This window comes from Rhopilema esculentum, chromosome 11, assembly GCF_057945365.1.
Source record: "Rhopilema esculentum isolate cy_ngs chromosome 11, ASM5794536v1, whole genome shotgun sequence".
NCBI lineage: Eukaryota > Metazoa > Cnidaria > Scyphozoa > Rhizostomeae > Rhizostomatidae > Rhopilema > Rhopilema esculentum.
In genome coordinates, this window is record NC_142825.1 from 13,732,807 (window position 1) to 13,755,371 (window position 22,565).

The 22,565-nt window shown below is 36.5% G+C and overlaps 2 protein-coding genes across 2 annotated transcripts; one reads left to right on the forward strand and one right to left on the reverse strand.

Annotated features, from left to right (window-relative positions):
- Nucleotides 1-212: 212 nt before the first annotated feature.
- Nucleotides 213-12,314, forward strand: LOC148959041 (uncharacterized). The gene is made up of 3 exons (XM_089111394.1): nt 213-1,790; nt 6,600-7,912; nt 10,682-12,314. The coding sequence occupies exons 1-3, from the start codon at nt 971-973 to the stop codon at nt 11,741-11,743; spliced, it is 3,195 nt and encodes a 1,064-aa protein (XP_088967520.1). The 5' UTR covers nt 213-970; the 3' UTR covers nt 11,744-12,314.
- A 2,779-nt stretch (nt 12,315-15,093) lies between these two features.
- Nucleotides 15,094-15,432, reverse strand: LOC148959042 (uncharacterized). The gene has a single exon (XM_089111433.1). The coding sequence runs from the start codon at nt 15,430-15,432 to the stop codon at nt 15,094-15,096; it is 339 nt and encodes a 112-aa protein (XP_088967559.1).
- Nucleotides 15,433-22,565: the final 7,133 nt, after the last annotated feature.

Below are 22,565 nucleotides of genomic sequence, written 5' to 3' on the forward strand. Positions count from 1 at the left end.
AGGTTGTATTTGATAATTGCCATAATTACCGAAATAAGTTGCATACCTTATGATTCATATAATACTAGAATCAAACTATCAAAATGACTTTATAATTTTTTACAAAAGCAATTATACGGGCCTTACTTTTAGCTTTTTTTTGCCTAAGGACAGGGGAGACTGCCTATTTGCATTTCAGCACAATCAACATTCGGAATTTGAATAAATTTAGATTGCTCTTTGCGTAGCAGAATCAAAATATTCATTGTTAATTGTTTAGCAGAAGTGATCATAAAAAAAACCCAAAGGTATGACTGATGTCGACAGCAATTGACTGATATACAATATGAAATTGCCATTTGCTGCAGAAGCCAATGAACTTTGCACAGGTCATGTTTGCTATCTAGAATACGTCCAAAGTTTGTAAGAAATGAGAAATCGATCAAATTTATAAAGTTTTTTTGACAAAGCATGGACCTGCGAAAACATTATTCTTTAAAAGCGGATATGATTGTCTTAGATTTGCTTTCCTAATTTCAAGCCACATGTTTTTCTGTTGAGAACTGGTTGAGCAACTATAAATTATCAAACTTAAAATCACACCAAAATCTACTACATCTTGCAATGATGTGACTTTTTCGTGGCTACAAAACCTTGTTGTTAACATTATGAAAGCTAAGGTTTATACGTCCTAGCATCAAATGAAAGAGTGTCTTCGTTTAAAAAAAGGCTTAAATACAATGACACCTTATGAGTTTTTCATAAACATACAGAACAGGCACAGTTGACGTTGCTAGGGTATCAACATTGTATTGGTTTTAATGTATCGATTAAGGTCTATGTAATCGGTGTAGGCTAAATAAACCACCTGTCTTTTATTTGCTTTACAAGCGAATAGAAACATTTAAAAGGGGTGCTTCAATATGTCATGACACAACTATAAAGCTGCAATGCACATTGTTCGTATCTTAATCAAAGAGTGACCGTGGATATGGAACGTTTTTTCTTATTCCTTGTGTTCTTTATTTTCGCACAAAATAAGCTTGTTGTAGGCACAAACTTTGGAGTGTCAAAGACCTATTACATTCGCCATTTTGATGGAAAGTGCTTAGAGTACGATGAGGTCCGTCAGGTCCTGGTTTACGGTCGACTTTGCCGAGAAAAGTTCCAATGGCAGGGAGGAGCAAGACTCATCCATATACCAACAAAGAAATGCATCAATATCAATGCCACAAGCGATGGAAGCTTCTTGTCCTTGTCAAGCCAATGCAGTGGTACAAACAGTTTGTTTCAATACGATGAAAGCAATCGAGTGATTCGACATCTTCTCTCTAACAAATGTTTGCATCCAGAAAATAGAGATGCTGATCCTGCAAATAAGACTGCAATTGTCCTGAAGTCAGGCTGCGACGAAGACACCAACAAATTCTACTTCAGAAAGAAAGCCTACTATATCATCCGGCATTATGGTGGACTATGTTGGGTTTATAACTCTGCAGAGAACTTGATCAAACTGATGAATCCATTTGCATGCGATCGCTTTGAGTATGTGAATAATTACCATTTGAGGCACGTTGAAACCGGCAAATGTGTTATTTTCTCAAGTTCATATATACGACTGACTGACGACTGTGAGTCTCCAGAAACAATTTACAAACTCAACCAGTTCTCTCTACTTGAGCATGGACCAACTAATTGTATACATCCTTTGAATGGAGCTTTATATCCTGCCAATGGAAATTTGCTTATCCTACATAGCAATGGATGTACTGATGAAGACCGCGCGAGATTCTCCTTCTTTGACGATAAAGGTAAACCATTTGTTATATATCAAAATAGATAGATGTAAATTCATCATAGCTCTCTGGCTACATAGCTCTCTGGTGCTCTACCATTATCTTGGCTATATGTGCTCTATCATAATCTGTTAACACTCGTGCATTGTCTTGTGCACAACAACGTTGTTTCTGTACAATGGGCTTCTTTGATCTGTTGATATCATGTGAATGATGCACAATACAACCTTATAATGTAGCCATGTTGAATTCTTTTTGTTTGTGATTAAGCCTAATTAGTTTTCAGCATTATACGCCACTACTTTTACTATGCTTTACTGGGAGCTCTGAACTTCCAGCAAATTTGGTATTACTCCAATTAAGTAAACCAAGATAAATACTATTATAGTTCTTTCGTTTTATCTTGATTAAAGGTTGTCTATTATTTGCCGATTATAAATTTAAGATCGCTGATTCGCAAAGACCTTCTTTATAAATAAACCTCAGTTTTAGGCTAGAAATTACCAAACCCATTCGAATGTGAACAGAACCATTTTATGTGGAAGGACATGCTTTGGGCCTGACTCAGGGGTGTTATGCTAGGGAGCTTAGGGGGGTTAAACCACCTTGTTAATGAGAAAATTGGCGAATTTCTACTTTTGCTATTCTTTTTGCAAAATTTTGTACAGGAGCCCCTCTTGTTATTTTGGTAGCACTACACCACTAGGCTCAATGGTATTGTGGCTATCATTACTGAAAAAAATGATTTCAACATGATTTATCTTGAGGCCTACCTGGCAACACGGCTACTGGTTGTGTCGAGTTTTGTGGAGTTCTGAAACTCGCCAAAGCAAAGATGCCATGGCTTGACCCTTTTCGATTCCAACACAGTCACCGCCATGAGTTTCTATTTTGTTCGAATAGTCTCTTATTCTTTTTTCTACCCATTTCTTCTCTCAAAGTTGAGAAAATTATTTTCTAGTTACTTGCCGTGACATCTTTTGCCATGTGGAGGAATAATCTATTCACTCTGTGCTCCAGAAAATGAACATCGTCAAAAGGAAGTGGTGAACCCCCCCCCCCCCTCCCAAAGTTTACGAGGGTGAAAGTTCTCTGATGGGAGCAAACTTCACGGGAGTGGAGTACACATGCGTTTTATAATTGGCCAGAGAATGAATTTTGCATGATAAAATAGAGAAGAGTGGAATATATACTTAAAGCGCCACTCGAAACAACACGATTATCAATATGTGGTGAACTTCTTCAACTATCATTATCTTCTTTATCTTTCTTGAAGCAGCTATGAATGTTTTCGCATTGTCAGGATAAATCTTGCTAGGATGCCCTATTCTTGCAATGAATTCTTTCAAGCAAATCATAAAGTTGTCAGGTCTGTAAGAACAGTTATGTATATAGCTCTAATTAAACTGCATGCGCACAGTGCAAAATATGATTTTTCCTTCCGTCTTTACTTTAACTTTGTAAGTTTAGGGGCCTGCAAAATCCACCCCAACGATTTTGAACGGTCTTGATCCTTCAGTGCGGTCTTTCGGTAACATCCCTGCTTGGGGTTGATTGTAAACCTTAACCTGAAACCTGCTGTGCCAATTCCAATTGAGTCACCAAAAGCATGTAGATCGATGTTTCCACTTTTTCTTCATATTTTGATATACTTCTGAGGATCTCTACTTTCTCTGGTAGTGTTCTTGTCCTTTTGTTCCAATTTTCCGATAATTCTCTTGGTAGCTCCTCATGCCATGGCAGCTTTGCTTCACAAACATCTCGTTATATGATCTTACCCCCTGGAATTACTTGCGAGATTATTCCCAGAGGATCGTATATTTAAGACTTTTTAGCAGTCTCTTCTTAGATATAACTGTGATCTGTTCTTCCGGAAAGGTCAATCCAATTGTATCATCTACCTTGTTCCAAGATAGACCTAGAAGCTTTGTTTTCGTCTGTCTTCAACCGTAACTATTGTTTTGCAAAACTCTGCTTTGAATTCTCTGTATTATTACTTTCCAATTCTGGTATATTCGAATGTCATTTGTGTAATTTAAAGCCGGCTACATCGAAAATCTTGATTACTGTCGTTTCCAGTTTCTGCAGATAAAATTATGTCATTAAAGGGCCTCTCCAGCCAAATTTTGCACTAGCATTTTATTGGCCAATCTAAAGGAGTTGAGCCTGCTGATCACGAATTCGTTATTTGTTTTTCGATATTTTTTACAGTTTGTGAGATATAAGCTCTTGCATTTCGATAATTGAATTGAATTAACCGACAAAAAGTTTTCGGTTTGGTGACACTGTGACGCAATTTTGACGTCACAGTGTATTTCGTTAGTCTCGCCTCAAACCGAATCGAACGACAGCGATTCGCAAATTGAACACTGCAAGTGATGGTACTCTCAGTTCTGTTCAACCGGCTTTTAGTTTGAGCATTTCAGATATCAATTCTGAAGCCTTTAGTTGTTCATCGTTTCTGGAGAACAACTGAAGTGTCAATTTTGATTAATTATACGCGAGGGAAGAGCTGGAACAGGAAGCCGTAGCTTTGTGGGCCTACACATGTGATCAAAACAAAGTCGTGACACAGCATGGACACATTCCAACCCGCAAACTTAGAATGATTGTAAACATTTAATATTTTTCGATCCTAAACAGCTCGTGCTCTAGATTTAGATGCCGTTATCAACGCGTGACCATGACTCCTTCACGATTCGGTGGAAGATATACGAAATTCACGGCGAACGAGAGCCGCACATTGTGACGTCAGAATGTCACAAAACTGATTCGTCGTTTTTTTTCTCGGAAAGGTGCAACTTTAAAGCCTTATAACTTCTAAACTAATTGGAATTTTGCAATAACAACGACTTTGCCATAATACACGCACCAATTGCTAACTTTTTAGTCAATAAAAATTTTTTTTTTTGGCTTGAGAGGCCCTTTAACATAGATGCTGTGTCTTCTTTCGTTCACTCCATAAGGAAACTCTTATTTTTTATTTTTCAGATGTCCCTTAATTGTAGCCCCAAACAGGAATGGAGAATGGTTTAGACCGAAAAGTATGCGCGCAAACCGGCATGTCCCTCTTTCCACTCTTCTTTGTCAAACCGCAAAAGATCTCGGTCTTCCTCCTTTATTCTAATCGGTAGAAACGCCTGTTTTTCATGTCTCCTGCTAATGAGACTGGTTTCACTCTGTTCCATATAAGATTCTGCAGCAGCGGTCCAGTTTCTAAACATACGTTTGATGAAGCTGCATAATTGTTGGCTTTTGCAGAGGCATCATACACCACCCTTGCTTTAATACTTTCTGCAGCTTCCTTCACTACAGGTTTGTAAGGCAAATAAAAAGAACTTTCCACTTGGTTCGTTCTCTCCTTTTTCAATGATCCCATGTGCCTCCTGGTCTCTGATTATCTGATTGTACTTTATAAACAGCTCTGGTTCCCTTTCTAATTTATGACCTAATTCATTCTTGCGATACTTCCTGTCTTGTTATTTTGCAGTTCTCGGCATTTTGCTTTCCTTGAGAGCGCAGGCTCATAGCACCCTTGTAGATCTTGTCTTAACTGTTCTTAGAACGCACTTGAACGCACCGTAAACTGAAAGATCCTCCTCTTGTTTGTTACGATCCTCAAGGACTAACAAATCCAGACTACAAAGATGCTCATAGTCTCCAAGAGTGCCTCTAGAGAAAAAAATCTGACTTTACCCTGTATCGACTCCTGGAGACATCAGTGTCTATCCTAATCTGGTTTGCTCTCCTACAAGATCTCCTGGTTTACCAATTTTTACCTTGGCATTTGTTTTGATCTTTGCAAACTCTGAGGCTCCCACGTTTAGGTGAACTGGAAGCTCTGGCTTTAGATCTATATCATCCATTCTCACTCCTTGCAAGTGTTGATACCTTCTAAGAACATCTTCGTATCTTGGATTATTTATAGCTTAAAGCACCTCTCAACCTACTTACTTACATCAATCTCCAATTTTAAATCACCATTAATGCTGTTAACTTCCACATTGTAGATCTCTATGCGCTTGTATGCTGTACTCAGCATCCTATCTATTTGCCTAGTTTGTTTCAACACTGGCTTTATACCCAACAGGTTCACCAATGTGGCTGAGATATACGAACTTTCGACACCTGTATCTAACAAGGCTCTGCATTTTACTCCGTTTACGTTGTCGACAACAATTGGATTTAACTCCTTTTCCCCCTGTGGCTAAAAGAGATTGTTCAGCCTTCCTGTCACATATTGATTTATGGTGTTTGCCATCACAGATTTGGCATCCACTTTTCATCCTACGTTCTATGATTTTGTGACTGGATCACATACAGTTGAAGCAAAGTCTAATTTTCCTTTTAGTTGTGCGAAAATAGGCTCAAAATTTCTTCCGTATTTTAGATGCTCCACATACCAACGTGAACGGGGCCATCCCCTTTCTCCAATTTCAACTCTTGCACGCTTATTTTTAAATCCTGAAATTCGTTTATCCGTTTGTTGTAGATCTCGAGTTGTCGACTGACCCTAATTGTTGCAGTATTTCGTCTGTTTCTTTGCCGATAAAGTTTTGAAGACGGATTTTCCCCTCGAACTTCTTCTCCAGTTCTTCGATAAAGTTTTGAGAACGGCCCGACGCTGCTTCCTGTGATGATGGTGTGTAGCCTCAAAACCTGATTTGATGAGGGATGTGGCAACGTCTTCTGATGAGGGATCATTTTATCTTAATTAATGTTGATGTTTTTCTCTGAGTAAGAAATTAATTCCAAATAAAAGAGCCAGTTTGAAATATTTTATCTAATTTCATATATACTAAACATAATTTAACTATATTTCAGATTTACTTAAAATCAAGATCATATCCGAATCCTGTAAGGACATCCCGCCAGATACTGATTGTGCTCATTGCAAAAGTCACGTGCTAGTCAATGGCCGTCAACACAGTCTAAACATGCGTGGGATAGATATCGTTCTCTTTGATTTCAGAAGTGGCCTATTTGAGCATAGGATGAATTACGATGTCGTCGGCAGCACAGTACATCAAGACAATTTAGCAACGTTTCTAAATAACCTTCCCCCAGGGAAGATCCTGTTCATGTCAGCAAAGGATGCAGTTAACATGAATAGTGGTCTAGCTCTTGCGCTACAAAAGATTGGTGTTTCTGCAACATTTGCAACTGCCCCTGTTCCAAATGTCAATATGTCTCTGGCATATGTTGGCTATACAGGACAGGTGAGAAAAGATTGGGAGAAATCTGTTAACAAGATTGGGGGGTCAGGAGCTTCAATTATTGAAGTCAGCATCAAGACTTTTCATGAACGGGATGGAATTGCTGATTGTTCAAATGAACTTGGAGTGCGAACCAGAAAAATACCGGATTCTAGGTTTTATGCAAGGACAAGTTGGAGTAATGACATCGACCACATGCCTCATATTGCTAGATTGCATTCTTCTAAACCGGGATGGTGTTCAGGTACTTATGTACCGGTGTCGGAATACTTACAGGTGGATTTCGGAACCAGAAAAATATTAAGTGCTGTTGCTATTCAAGGTAGTGGTTTAAACGGCAGAAATGGAATTTCTAAATTTAAAATAGAGTACAGTAATGACGGAATAAATTGGGAGTTTTACAATAGAGGTTTAAGCTCCGCTGTGGAATTGGACGGTCTACAAGGGGAACATACTGACCAATTTGAAACAAAGGTTAACTGGATTCAAAACATACAAATGAGGTTCATTAGAGTTGTTCCAACAGCAAAAGCTTCTGATTACTCGACCTGTTTGAGAATGGAGTTATTTGGATGTTCCATATCAAAGGGTTTTGTAAGTGTAGAACTTTCGCCATCGTCTAGCATGTTTGTGAATGACATATTCACAGGTAAAATATCTCTCTTCGGTACCATAACGAAAAACATGTCAGTTCATATTTCTACGGCCCCAGATTTCTCTAGCCTTGCGACAAGCAATGATCAGTTTCACTTTCGCAGGATAAATGCATCGACAACAGTTGATAATGGAACTGTCATAATGGACAATGGTGAGATAAACCTGCTGACCGACTGGACTAGAAAGATTGATAATGAAGCTCTGATTCAGTTTGGTTTAAAGGGAGATATTTACTATGCATTTGAAGTCGACTTTGTCGGAAAGGTAGGCTTTGTTAAATTTTTTAAAGAATGATTTTCTAGCAAAAGATGCTGCTACCTATGCAGTATATCGGTAATAGAACCGCCCAGTTAACTCTTCTCGTGGTTTTACATTCTTTCTTCAGATCATCTAGTTTTTCACAATTTTCTCTTTCTTTCAAAAAGGATAGAAGAAATCATTATAACTCTCCATATTTTATTCAGGCCTTCCATTTGCAGCTTTTTTATCATGTTCGTGTAGGTTAAATCAAATTGATGTATTATTTTACAATAGTTCACTCAGTTTTCAAGCTCTTTCCGACGCTATTATCGGATTTGAAAACTTCGATGATCAAACTTTTTGCTGACCGTGCATTTTTCACACGTCCTGAATGGTGACTTCCATCATGCTCCTAAGGGTTAAAATTATAAGTGGCCCTTACTTGTATGATAAACCTTTCAAAGTTCTTGTAGGTAGATTGGTAGATGGTAATGCAAATTGCCTATCTTTTATTCAAAAACAACAAATTACAATGGTTTGATTGGGAAAGAGCATGTGATCATATAGCTATATCAGTCAAAATTTGTACATTTTGAGGAATTTCATTCTACACGCCCAGAGTGTGGAAAAATGTAAAGCGACGATAATATCAAGTCATTTGACAGGCAACGTCATCTTTTCAGTTAGGAGTTTTGTAATCTGTCTACATCAAACAAAAGATCTCGACTTGTGTAAACAGAAAGCGTTTTTTTCTCTTTTGGACACTTCAACTAGGTGAGAGATTAGCGGTCGCTGATTGGTCAAAAACAAACAACAAATCAAATGTGTCTTTCTTCCTATCACATTACTTCCGATCAACAAATGGATAAGAATTTTTAGCTTACTTTCGACCATTATCTGTCGTTTATATTTTGAAGAGTGCCTGTCTTAACCCTCTTTATTTCCGCCAAAATGCGTTCTTGCTTCATCCTTTCTCCGAACCGTGCCGTTTCAAACTCCTTTTAGTGCTCAAAAAGCTTCTGTCTTATCAAAAATCCCTCTAGAATATGAAATTGATATGCAATCATATGTTGAGTTCAAGATGACCTCATCTTATATGCCAAAAAGCTTACCATTTAAAAAATAAAAATACACACATCTATTGAAATATTTAATTCTGTGTTTTATCTATATGAAGACCTAACAACTAGTGGCTCTCGCGATGTGGCCAGTAGGCGAAAGAAAGGAGAGTGACTTTCAAAGACTTTATTGTTTTCAGGCAATTTGTGACAGTCAAATGTTACTGCAGCAGCAATGACCTGAATTTGTAGCTGGTCAAAACCTTATAAAAATGAATCTGAGAAAGCTGTAGATTCCCCTCGTTAAAGTAAGACACCATCTTGTTCGTACCTCTCAAACATTGGCAAAAGGATAGATTAGATTTCGATAATCCACGCGCCATTAAGCCTGCTTTTCATATATCGTAACCCGTCGGCGATGATCCCCCGATGCACAGCATTCCTGATGGTCGGGGACCATCCCCGATGGTCGGGGCGATCCCCGATGCTATAAACAATATTGAAGCGCCAAAACTATAATTTTGATGAAAGTTTGGGAATATGGCTGCTGATAAAGGCCAATAGTCAACTTTTGATACTATCATCGATCTATGATAAACACATTGATAATTTCGGGATATACTTGCAAATGAAAATTCATTACAACAAAGTAAGAAACTTTCCCCTCGCACCCGTCAGAAAAATATTGCTCTAGAAGAAGCCATTGTTACGATGAAGCTAAAAAAATAGTGGCAAATCCGGGTATGAATTTTCTTGGGAAAATGCCTGTTTAGTGTATTATGTAATGATCATGACATAGCTTGAAGATTCACACTGATTCACCTTGAAAAAATGACGAAACTCAAACTTAAGACTAGGAATCAAAGTAGGAATTATAGCCCCTTTGATGTTCTCTGTACTATCGAAAACATTCCAGTTTTTCCGCGAAACAGTTACCCTCCCTTCAGTTCAAATGAACATTTTATTAGAGAACATTCCTGATCCATTGTTCTCTTTACTATTGTTTGTCGGGAAGCGTCGGGAAAGTCAAATTATTTTGACTTTTGGGATGATTGGGGATAATCGCCGATGGTTCCCGATGACCCGGTTTTCATATGTCATAAACCATCGCAGACTGTCATAGACCATCAGGAAGCTGCATAGATCATCGCCGATGAATTACGATATATGAAAACCTGACTAATAGAAAACGGATATTTCTTATATCTACAACCCTTTTTCGTCACGGCTGCTCTAAACGTCAGCGGTGTATTACTTATCGAAGGAGCTCTCTGCAAATCATGAAGTTCCCGGTTTCAAAACATATAAGATTTCCTTCTGCGTCGTTTCGCAATTACACTATTAATCGCTTATATATTTTTCGCTATTTCAATATAGCTTCTTTTTGATAAAGAAGGAAAGTTTATTCGATTTGGGGATTAAAAGAGCGTTTACTCGAAATAGTACGGTGAACTGTCGAGATAATTAAATCGATCATAAAGAAAAGTATTGAAGAAAAATGGGAACTTGCTCAGCAAGAGAGAAATAAAAGCAAACAGAAGATTTTGCCTTTAAAGAGAAAGATCAAAGAAAATTGATAAATAGCAACAAAAAAATTTTGCTCAGCGGCTGAAGATGATTCAGAAAAAACATTAATTAGCATCAGATATTTGTTCTATTTGATAACAAAATATCACTTCTTGAGCCGTCTTACAAATTTCTTTTATGAATTGTAACTCTATGCTTTGGTTTCAAGGTGGTAGACGCTGCACATCCAATGGGCAATACCTTTCTAACTATAACCACAGAAACTGAGGCTGGAATCCTGGCTTATTCAACAACGTATCAAATCAAAAGATCCAAGACAGATTCGAGCAATCTTCAGTTTAATTTAACAACGTTCAATTTGGATAATTTGGTTGAAAACAGCTATCTTTACCTAAACCTCTCAATTTCCCATTTGATTGGAAAAAGCAACTCAAATGCTTATGGTGTAACTCTCATGATTTATTTCAATACCAAATTTCTTCAGTTGAAATCACTGGCATTCGTCAACACAAGTCGCTTCAGTCTACCCCCGTCCAGAAACACAACCACGCCTGGGTTTATTATGATTCAAACTGATACAATGTGGCTGCTAAACAGGCAGGAATTCTCGATAACACTCCAGGCAAAATACCCAAAGACTTTATCAAGAGGAGAAAACTGCAATGAAGATATCATCATTGATTTTGCGTATAAGAACAACTTGGCAAAATTCAATGGAACTGTGAACTCGACTTTAGAGAGGAATGTGCCATTCAAATGCAAAATTAACCAGAGTAGAGATATCAGGGAGAAATCAGTGAGGTTGCCGTCTCCAGCATTCAGCATGATTTATGACGAAGTAAATCAGCAATTATTTTTCTGTTATCAAAATAAAACACACACGACAAGAGACTCTGCCACTTGCTTTTTCACAGAGAAGCAGAATGAATTTTGGCGACAGCTGCCTTACATTTCCTCACTGATGGGTGTTGATGTTGAAAAGAAAACTGTCTATGGATTGAGCAGATTTGGAATATCTTATGCTATTTCTTATTACCCATACAGTGTGTTTGATCAGATGGAAGATTCCGAATGGACACAAGTAAAGGATCAACAGCAAATAAGAAAAGCTCTGAAAGCAGCCAGTGTTGATTTGTTACCAGAGTTGCCAGAAAGCTCTTGGATAATAGATGACTCCGGCCAGGCGATTTGGGCAGCAACAAAAAGAGGAATCTCCAAAAAAGTAGATGGAGTATGGAAACGGAAGGTTGCTTTTGATGAATTCAGATAACGTGCTTTTGAGATTGACATTACCAAAAATCATATCTACGTTGGTACTATTTGTTCTTGCACAGTGTTTATCTGTTCTAGCACATGTTTACATCATCTTAGTTTCTTGCATACTATAAACCCTCACGTCTAGAAGTTCTATATTTTAACACACAATTAGTTCACTTTTGTCACAATTTGCGTTCTTGATGTTCACTTTGAGAAACGAAGCATTTTGGACGTCAAACAATAACATTTTGAAATGTTTCCTCTATTATAGCTTGCCATTTGCGATTAAAAACCCTTTCAGAATGGACATATGTTATTCATTTTTAAAAAATTGTCATATCAGGTTGGTGACTTAGTAGAAATGCTCATTCTATGGTCTAGGGGTTAAATCGTAGGAGGCTCATACTTAGGGAAGAGAGAACTTAAACAAAACCAAGCCTACCTGGCACAACTAATAACAGGCTCTTGCATAGAACCTCGACACCGTGACGAATATTTGTGGCTAGCTATATTTACCAGAATTGTTAGTATCCAATATTTGCTTTCACTAAGATTTTGAATTAGAGCATTTTGCATTTCGTCGATTCAGCGAATATTTTTGCTTTTCTTTCTGTCTGTCTGTCATTGCTATTCTTTCGGACCTCTTAATCGTTTTAACATTATCTATCATCTAACAGGGAAGCGTAATAATTCAATTTCAATTTCCTAAAATTTGTCTTTGAAACTCATGAAAATCAGTTCATCGAAACAGGCCAATCAGAAACGCGAGGTCTGAACTGTTAGGGTTGCTCCATCAGTTCTACTAGCCACGTGGCATAACGGGGGCCTCTAGGCTGCCTAAGGAAAAAGCTGAGACGAAGCCTCGAAGAACGGACTGCAAGAAAGTCTTCGTTTTGAAAACAAGGTGAATTGGCGCAACTTCTTAAAAACAAAGATATAAAATAGTTTGGAAGACCGTTTTGATCAGGGGCCCATAATCATCGAACTAAGATGCCCTAAACTACGCTACACCAATTAAATTGCTTCTAAAATAAACAGTTTGGGGGTCATACATTCGTGATCGTTGAGAGCCTTCGTGTCTTTTTGTATCACATAATTCTATGTTTAACGTAATGTAATTGGTAATCTGAGAAAAGCAGTTACAACAAACGTCTTTAGAGCTTCCACTCTAGCTAAGCCGTTTTACCCTAGTCCTACCTAGGATTGGTGATTTAGAAGAAATGTTCATTTTAAGGTTTAATGGTAATTCGAAAAAGGCACATACGTAGGGGAGAGAGAAACCAAGGCTTCAATTAGGCCTACCTGGGACAACTAATAACAGGCTCTTGCATAGAAACTTCCACAGTGACAAATTTTCGTGGCTCTTTGTGAAGTCTAGCAGGTAACCAAAACATGAGAATTCGTAAAAAATATGATGGATGGATGGATGGATGGATGGATGGATGGATGGATGGATGGTTGGATGGATGGATGGATGGATGGATGGATGGATGGATGGATGGATGGATGGATGGATGGATGGATGGATGGATGGATGGATGGATGGATGGATGGATGGATGGATGGATGGATGGATGGATGGATGGATGGATGGATGGATGGATGGATGGATGGATGGATGGATGGATGGATGGATGGATGGATGGATGGATGGATGGATGGATGGATGGATGGATGGGTGGATGGATGGATGGATGGATGGATGGATGGATGGATGGATGGATGGATGGATGGATGGATGGATGGATGGATGGATGGATGGATGGATGGATGGATGGATGGATGGGTGGATGGATGGATGGATGGATGGATGGAGCAGTGTTACTGAATGGAAAGTTTTGGTTTTAATATTAGATTTGCGTTTGAAAGTTTTTAACGCCATTTTCATCTGGAAACAGAATCTAGACACTACAACGTGGCAAAAGTATTGATGGATTCGAACTGCAAACAGCTCGAAGAATACCCAAATCCATGTGCTGTAGATATATCATGACTTCTTCACCAATTGATAAATCTGTATGGGGTCACACCGTGCGACCGGTAGATTGCTCCGTGAAGCTGTGAAATTGTACAGATTTGGTTAGGCAGACTTTGAATAAAGCTTGACCATCAGTTTTTTATTAGCTTAACCATCAGTTTGACTGTCATTCGAAAACGTTTCTTGGCTTCCTCTGTCTTCATAATCTCCTCCATGTGCTGATTGGTATCTTTGAACTTTCATAGCATTCTATTAACGCCCAATATTTTTTAGCCGAAAAGATACGAAATTACCACAATTTTGGAATGGTCGAAGCTAGGAAACATCTGCCCCCCCCCCCCTCCTCCGGCTCCCTGCCACGATGCTCCTTTCGTTGCTTATCCTAATATAGCTAGCTAATAATAAAAAAATCTTATGGCATAAGTTGTGCACAGAAATACAAGAGTCATCAAATATTGCCCAGTTTAATTCAGATAAAAAAATGGAAAGGAGAAGAATGTTGTTGCAACCTGATGCTACGTAGCTCATGTTGGATTTTGTGACTAGAAAATGAAGAAAATAATCGTCTTGGTGTGAAAAGAGTAAAACATAACTATAAACTCATTGTAAAATTTTCAAAAAGTCTGTTAATCTTCAAGTTCTTTTCATTCAATTTATTTATCTAATTGTTATATACATGTAGTTATTGAATATTTATTCTTAAATTTTGCAAAGAAGGCCTAAATAAGCTTGTACATAGATATCTATATCATACCATGCTGTGAATAAATCGATCGTTATTATTGTTATTATTATTATTATTATTATTATTATTATTGTACAAGAAAACACAGCAAGTATGCTCCTCTCTTATCTGGTTTAGAAGGGCAGTTTAAATGTGTCTCCTTTGTTAATCTTTCTATGAGCTCTCTTGACATCTTTGGCAATTCCTGCAATCCATTCTTCAAAATGTGTGACTCTCTCTCTCCATCGATCAGCAACAAAAACAGTGCCTCATTTCTAAACTTCCCAACATTGCCATCCGTACTACGTACTACATACTTGTTGCAAAAAAAGCCATGGAAAAATCTGGAATTACATCCTTTTTAACTTTAGTTGTTTATTTTTTTTCTCAATTTTTCCTTATACCTTACGATTGTTATAGTTTTTTTCTTGTAAAACCAGACTAGCCCATTGCAATTTACATTGTAATAGTGAGATTTGTAGTTGTAGTTTAAGTTGAATTGGAAATGAAATGTTTCCATTATTATTATTGTTTTAATTATTATTATTGTGTGATTCTTTCCAGTCCAATGATGCTCTTGTGGGTAATTCTTGCAGCAGAGAAACACAGCACTTTCCATAATATGTGAGCTGTTCTAACGATGTCAGGAATGTCTAACTTCCTATGACAGGTCTTTTGCGTTCTTTGAGATTGCTCCAAGCGCACCAATCACGATTGGTATTACTGTCACTTTCAATGCTCTGTGTTGTCTCTTAATTTCGATTGCTAGATTTTGATATTTGGTCAACTTCCCGTCCTCGGTTTTGATAATGTTCTGACCCGCTGGTACAGCTTTGTCAATTAGTGTCCACTCCTGTGTATCCGGTCGATTGTGCTGCAGCTTTCTATCTGTGTAGATAGTCGTTTCCCATGTAATTCGAGCATCTCTATATTCTGCGACTGCTAATGGATGATGATCAAACCACTTGTCGGTACATTCTATGTCGTACTTGCTGCACATCTTCCAGTGTACCCGCAGGGCCACCTTGTCATTACGTTTCCTGTACTCTCTCTGGACAAGCTTCGTGCATCCACTGATAATATGCCTTACAGCTTCAGTAGAGTGTCCACACGATCTACTCAGAGGTGTCTCTGAAGTCTTATCTATGCTTTACTTGTCGAGTATGTTCTTAATGCCAGTTCTTAGGCAGCTAAGATCCAACATTCTGTCTCCTTTTTCAAAAAACCACTCCTAAGCCAATACCCAAGAATTTTCTCCGGCTATATCTGATGTTTGTCGCACGAACTCTCCATGCAGGGCTTTCTCCTTCCAGTTCTTGACTTTTTCCTCGCGCATTCTCTTCTGGTAGTTCTGGATACTCTCTTTTTCATCTAATACCTTCTCCTGCAAAGCAGCTTGAAGCATCCACTCTGCGGTCTCTCTCAAATAGCCACGCAACGACTTACTCTCCTTCTTTGTACATTTTTCAATGCAGATCAGTCCTTTTCCTCCTTCCTTCCTCGGGTGACAAAGTCTCGCAACATTACTTCTGGTGTGCATACATCCAATCAATGCCAAATCACGACAGAGAAGAAACTGGCAATTAGAATTTTTAGCTTTTATTTTTTATTTTAAATATTACTTGTTTCAGGCAACACTATTTTTAGCGGTATGTTAGAAAACTTACTGAGTTCTGTGCACCAAGGAACTCACTTTGAATCCACCTCTGTTCTGTTTGTGCAACAATAGACATTCACATCCAAAATCTGGTTTTTATATTGTTACTCTTTTCAGTGTGACTACTTTTACCAAAACTGGAAGTAAGAAAGTGGCCTTTCTAAGCATGACGAGGCGAGGCACATTGTTGAAAGACATTTATTTTACGGAATTCAGTCCTGGCCTTGGGAAATACGGCAAATATCAAAAATTTTATCTGTGAAAATTCTGCACTGCGCAATACAAATTTGTCGCACCTGCTCAAATTAAAAAAAATGCCCCCCATTCCCACATAATATCTGCCACTGAGTGGATAATCCCCTAAATGTCTCTTTACAATAACAGTTGATGAGGAAACATCAACAATGTCTGTGTATAAATTATATAGGTCCGTCAAAAGACATTACCAGGTCTCTCACGGAATAAAAAATTAAGATTTATTTTTACTATCAAGTCATAAGAAGCGACGATTGGCCGTTGGTGCATCGGCAGGAGTCGCTATACCTTACCCTTACCAAAACAAAACCTCAAACCTTCAATACAACTTTCCCCTGGTTTTAACCATTCTCTTTCTTTGTCTCGTTTTTCAGCAAAGGTGTTTTTTGTGGCTAACTCAATTACTGAAAGACTTAAAACAACAGCTATTTTGAGCAGAAGCAAATTCCTTAACAGATTCCCCTACAGTACATTCATTTCATGAACTTTCTGAACAAGATGGAGAATTCTTTTGTGGCACCTGCCTTCATAATGCTTTTCCGGTTCAATGTTTGAATAATGTAAAATTTGTGAAAGAGCTTAACATCGAAAGTGATGAATCGCTCATTCATATCGTCAATATCACTACCGGAACGTATACGTCATCGTCTTCTATCCCTGGGGATCAACGTCAACACCTTGTTCACACAAGATGCACGAAAATCCGAAATTGGGATATAACTGATTTTGACAAACATTTGTTGACATTGGTGTATCCCTTGTGCTGTTTAAACACGTTATCCTTATTCCCTTTTTCACAATTGATTATAATAATCTGCTTAATCTTTCTTACAATATTAGCTTCACTTGTAAATGAAACTCAACAGCTATCTCGTAATTTGACTAAAGTCAACTTAATCAACTCGAAACTTGCAAATTAACTTACTCGAAACTTGCAAATAAACAAAAAATACTTTTTAAGAGTGACGTAGATTCTAACTTACATAATTTCTCTAAATTAAATTATGAACAATTTTTTTGCGGTACAGAATTTGAAAATGACTTTGAAAAAAAGCAAACATTTTACGACATACTAAAAGCTTTTTCGTCTGACACTCCTCAGAGCATAAAACGTCAGAATAGGTTCCGAAAAAACACGATGGAAAAATATATACCCAGTTGCGGATCGAAATAGGCCAATGAGAAAAACGCAAGCACAAGACCGGTATAGTTGACCAATCAGTGCCGCGAGCCTAAAGAAAAATTACCAATGGAGTCCAAGAGAGAAAACGAACTCCTTTTGTCTACACAATGGCGGCTTTTTCGTTTTTATGTAGATTGGCTCCAAAACTGCTAGATGGAAGGACGACCGGGCTCTGCCAATTATCCGAAACATGTCGTCATTATAGAGTTTTGCACAATATGGGTTGTCTAAAAGATGTTGACCAATGGCAGAATCACTTGTTTTAACAGTGTTTCTAGACCTACAAGATCGATGAGGCTGTTCTCTTTGAGGGGCAGTTTTGTTTCGTATGTTGGAAGGAACATGTTGTTTTATCCCATCCCCCAATCTTTGAGTTGTGCGTCCTACGTAGCCAGAATCACACTGGCACGTAAATTCATAAATGACGATCTTGTAGGTCTAGAAACACTGTTAAAACAAGTGATTCTGCCATTGGTCAACATCTTTTAGACAACCCAGATTGTGCAAAACTCTATAATGACGACATGTTTCGGATAATTGGCAGAGCCCGGTCGTCCTTCCATCTAGCAGTTTTGAAGTCAATCTACATAAAAACGAAAAAGCCGCCATTGTGTAGACAAAAGGAGTTCGTTTTCTCTCTTGGACTCCATTGGTAATTTTTCTTTAGGCTCGTGGCACTGATTGGTCAACTATACCGGTCTTGTGCTTGCGTTTTTCTGATTGGCCTTTTTCGATCCACAACTGGGTATATATTTTTCAATCGTGTTTTTTTCGGAACCTATTCTGACGTTTTATGCTCTGAGGAGTGTCAGACGAAAAAGCTTTTAGTATGTCGTAAAATGTTTGCTTTTTTCAAAGCCATTTTAAATTAAATTACTACGATAACCACGAATTTCATAAACTAATTGAGTCTCACTCTGTAAATGCTGATGAGATGTTAAGCATCCTTCATACTTATATTTCATATATCTCTAATAACCTAGAAAACTTAGAAATCTTGCTTGACAATCTTGATTCTAAATTTGATAAACTTATAAATCAAATCAAACTAGAATGATTTCATACTTTTTCTGGGCAAATAGGTAGTTAGATGAAAGGTGGGTGTGATGTTTTCATCGCTGACCATCTTTCGTATTCTTCAAAGGAAGGTTTTAACAAATCTCATGAAAATTCTGACAGTGAATTTGAAGCCCCATTGGATTGAAGATTATAAATCCAAGCAATATATATTTATTTATAGGTGTGGTATACAATGATTCTTGAAAAACCTATCATCATTTTTCGATTACTTACAATCTACTTTATCTAAATTAAGTAAGGAAAATAAGCCAATATTAAATTTGAGGTGACTTTACAATTAACCTTTTTAAAGTTGACAGTTCGGCTAATGCTGACTGCTACCTTAATTTGATGCTCTCAAACTTTCTTAAATATCTAGATTTAAAGCCAACTAGAATTGTTGAAAATTCTTCTCCTAGCCTAATTGATGATATTTTAAAAATGGCTTTGAAAAAGCAAACATTTAAGTAAAATAAAGCTTTTTGTCTGACAATCTTCGTAGTTTGAAACGTCAGAACATAAATCTGACGTTTGTTCTGATGTTCTGACGTTTTGAACCTTGAAGAGTGTCAAACAAAAAGCTTTATTTTACTCAAATGTTTGCTTTTTTCAAAACCATTTTCAAGTTTCGTACCACCAAAAGACTGTTTGATAATACTTTCATAAACTCTTTAGACACAGTAACAGATAGTGATGATTCGATAGATAAATTATCTGATCATTTTTTCCAATCTTCACTTTATTTGAGGTTGATAATAGAACTAAAGTTAAAGAAAACTCGATGTTTAGAGATTAACTCAATTTTAATAAGGAAACATACATAAATTATTCCAAACAGATAATTTCTTTTTCTGTTGATGAAACATTAGACTCAAAATGCGAAAAATTTCACAACAACTTTCTTACCCTGTTAAACAAGCATGCTCCATTAAAAAAAATCGAAACGCTTTAGGAAACAGCAACGCAAATCTAATGGCATTCTAAAATCAATAGCTACAAAAACCTCACTCCAAAAAAGTTTATCGAAAGAAAAGACCAGTTTTGGTTTCTACGTCATGAAAAATACAAAAAAATACACTTAATCGTGTAATTTAACTAAGTAGACAAAATCTTTCCACTTCATATTTTAATAGCTTCAAAAATGACTCAAAGCTAAGCTGGAAAGGAATTAAAAAAATTATGAATAAAAAATAATCGTAAGTCTCATCAAAGGATAAAACTGGATTTTAAGGGTAGGCTTTTTTCAGACGATAAATAAATAGCTAATAACTTTTTTACAAAAGTATAGCTCCTAACCTAGCTAGGCCCAGCTAGGACTGACTATAAGGCTTTATTAAAAATGAAATCTCAGAAATTTATTTTCACCTGTTTAGCCTGGTAAAGTTAAATTATGCTACTCAAAGAGTTTAAATCACTAGTTTCATATGACATTCCAGTTACAATGGTGAAATACATAAGTGGTTCTTTATCAAGTGTTCTATCTGACTTAATAAACGAGTCTTTAAGTAAAAGGCAATATCATTCTCTACTTTAAGATATTAGGTTATTCTAATTTACAAAGCAAACTCCAAATTAGACGTTTCTAATTATCGTTCAATATCCCTGTTAACCATTTTTAAAAAAGATTTTTGAATATTTCATGCATACCCGACTTGTCCAATTCTTAGAAAAACATGAAATATTATATTTCCATCAGTTTGGCTTCCAAAAAAATAAATCTACAACCCAAGCAATACTTAACCTATGTAACCATCAAACTAATGCCATTGAAAAGAAATAAATTTCTTTTTGTATGTTTTTAGATCTTGCTAAAGCGTTTGACACAGTTGACCATGAAATATTAATATCAAAGCTTTCTCTTCATGGAATTAGAGGTACTGCTTAAAGATTGGTTTAAGTCATATCTCTTTGATCGAACACAAAAATTTTTATCCTAATTGGGTCCTATCTAAGTCACCTCGTATAACCCACAGAGTTCCGCAAGGAAGCGTCTTAGGTCCCTATTTTTTCTATTATATATAAATGATATACCATCTTCCTCAGAAATTCTGAAGTTCCATCTTTTTGCTGATGATACTAGAATTTTTTCTCTCATATAAACTGGCATAACCTAAAAAATATTGAAAATACTGAATCTAAGAGCGTCTGAGAATGGCTTTCTGCTTATCGATTAACCCTAAACGTTGCTAAGTTTAATTTTTTGCTTGTATCTAAAGAGAAATCACATTCATCATTTAAAACCTGTATAAAAATTAATGATACCCCAATTGAAGTAAAATATTGTTTAAAATACTTAGGTGTACTTATTGACAATTGGTAACCCACCTTAAATAAATTTTTCAAAGATTGGCTCTTGAAAAGTTATTCTCGTGATTCAGATCATCTTTGAACAGTTTGCTAAATCCAAATAACATTCATCTTTTTACCATCCATATTTTGTATCCCAATTTTGCACACCCTTTTTATTGTTCTTTTTATTATTTTTATAAATTCATAAATGTATTTTTTTATCATTTGGTTACGAACATTTTACCTTTTAACATATATAGCATAATTCTATTTTGTTAACTGCAATATGAATTTTTTTTTCTTTCTCAAAGTTTAATAGAAACTGGTGTAGCATTTAGGCCCATATACTATCTTTATTTAGCCTTGCACAATAGGGCACTAGACTCAAAAACCGATTTGGTCTATTCCAGTGTCCTTTGCAACATTTCGTCATGTTATTTAAAAAATTGTATATAGTTGATGATATTGATTGTTTCTCTCTTATTTTTAATTTTATGTTACATACGCTTGAATTAAAATTGAATGTTTCTTAGCTAAAGCAATCACATAGCTTCCGTGAATTAAATTGGATGAAAGAACAATAACCATTAACAAGAAGAGAGTCTAGCACTACAATGGCACTGTACTTGACACATGAATAATGCGACATCTTAATTTTCCTTCAATCTTCGTTGAATGAGAAAAAGTCACCTGTTGATAGAAGTGGTTTGAATCTTCTGTATGCTACAGTCATAGAACATTCTTTTTGCTATTCAAATCAATTAATTTTGCTGCAAAAGTCGAAGCATTTTAGGCTTCAGAAGTAACAAAACATCATTAATTGCAGACATTTTATGGTTACTGTTGCCTAGATAAAATTCAATAGCCGTTCAGAATTTATGATTAATCAACCAGTTGCTCAACCAAATGAAGCTTACATATTCATGTAATTCAAAAGGATGTCAATTGACTGTGGGTTGTTTATAAAGACTACATCAAAATTCTGTTGATAAACATATTCTTTTCAAGCGAAAACCAAGTTCATGTGAGCTGGTTGTGGTTTTTTGAAACAAAGAAAACGATATAGAGATAGACAATCTAAATTAACTCCCAAATCAGAATTTTAAGAGTAATTTTGAAAAAGATCTGTTATGATTAAACAACATGGAAATTTGTTGACCTGACTTGTGCGAATGCTCCTCTTTCTAAACTCCTGTTGCAGATAAATTTTCATGGCCTATTTTTAAAACACCTTCAAAGATTGTAAATTTCAGCGATTTACTATTAGTATACTATCCTTTTTTGACTTGCTTATCAGGATTTTTCATGTTCTTATGTCACAAAAGTAACTTTTTTCACAAAAGGAGCATAAAGAGAATGACAATTCGTTTGGTTGCAGTGTCGTTTGATAACATGAAGTCATCTACGAGATTACTATCAAAGGAATATTGCTAGGTGTAAGCTGAGTTCAATCAATAAAGCATAGACACAGCTCGTTTCTATAGGACTTAATTTGATTCTCTGGGACTAAGATTTCTTTGTAGCCTTTTCCTGAGATTATATTAAAAAAAACCTTATAAAGATGAATTTTTAATCAACTTTAAGAGAGAAAATGAGGCATCGACAAAGATAAATATGAAAAGTTTTCTAACTCTGAACTGGCGATCTTTGATTGATATCCCTTTGTCAAAAAGAGCATATTCCCAGCAAA

Coding starts and splice junctions, on each gene's coding strand:
- LOC148959041 (XM_089111394.1), top strand. CDS start 971: ATGGAACGTTTTTTCTTATTCCTTGTGTTCTTTATTTTCGCACAAAAT. Junction 1,791..6,599: donor CTCCTTCTTTGACGATAAAG/GTAAACCATTTG, acceptor ACTATATTTCAG/ATTTACTTAAAATCAAGATC. Junction 7,913..10,681: donor AAGTCGACTTTGTCGGAAAG/GTAGGCTTTGTT, acceptor TTTGGTTTCAAG/GTGGTAGACGCTGCACATCC.
- LOC148959042 (XM_089111433.1), bottom strand. CDS start 15,432: ATGTGCAGCAAGTACGACATAGAATGTACCGACAAGTGGTTTGATCAT.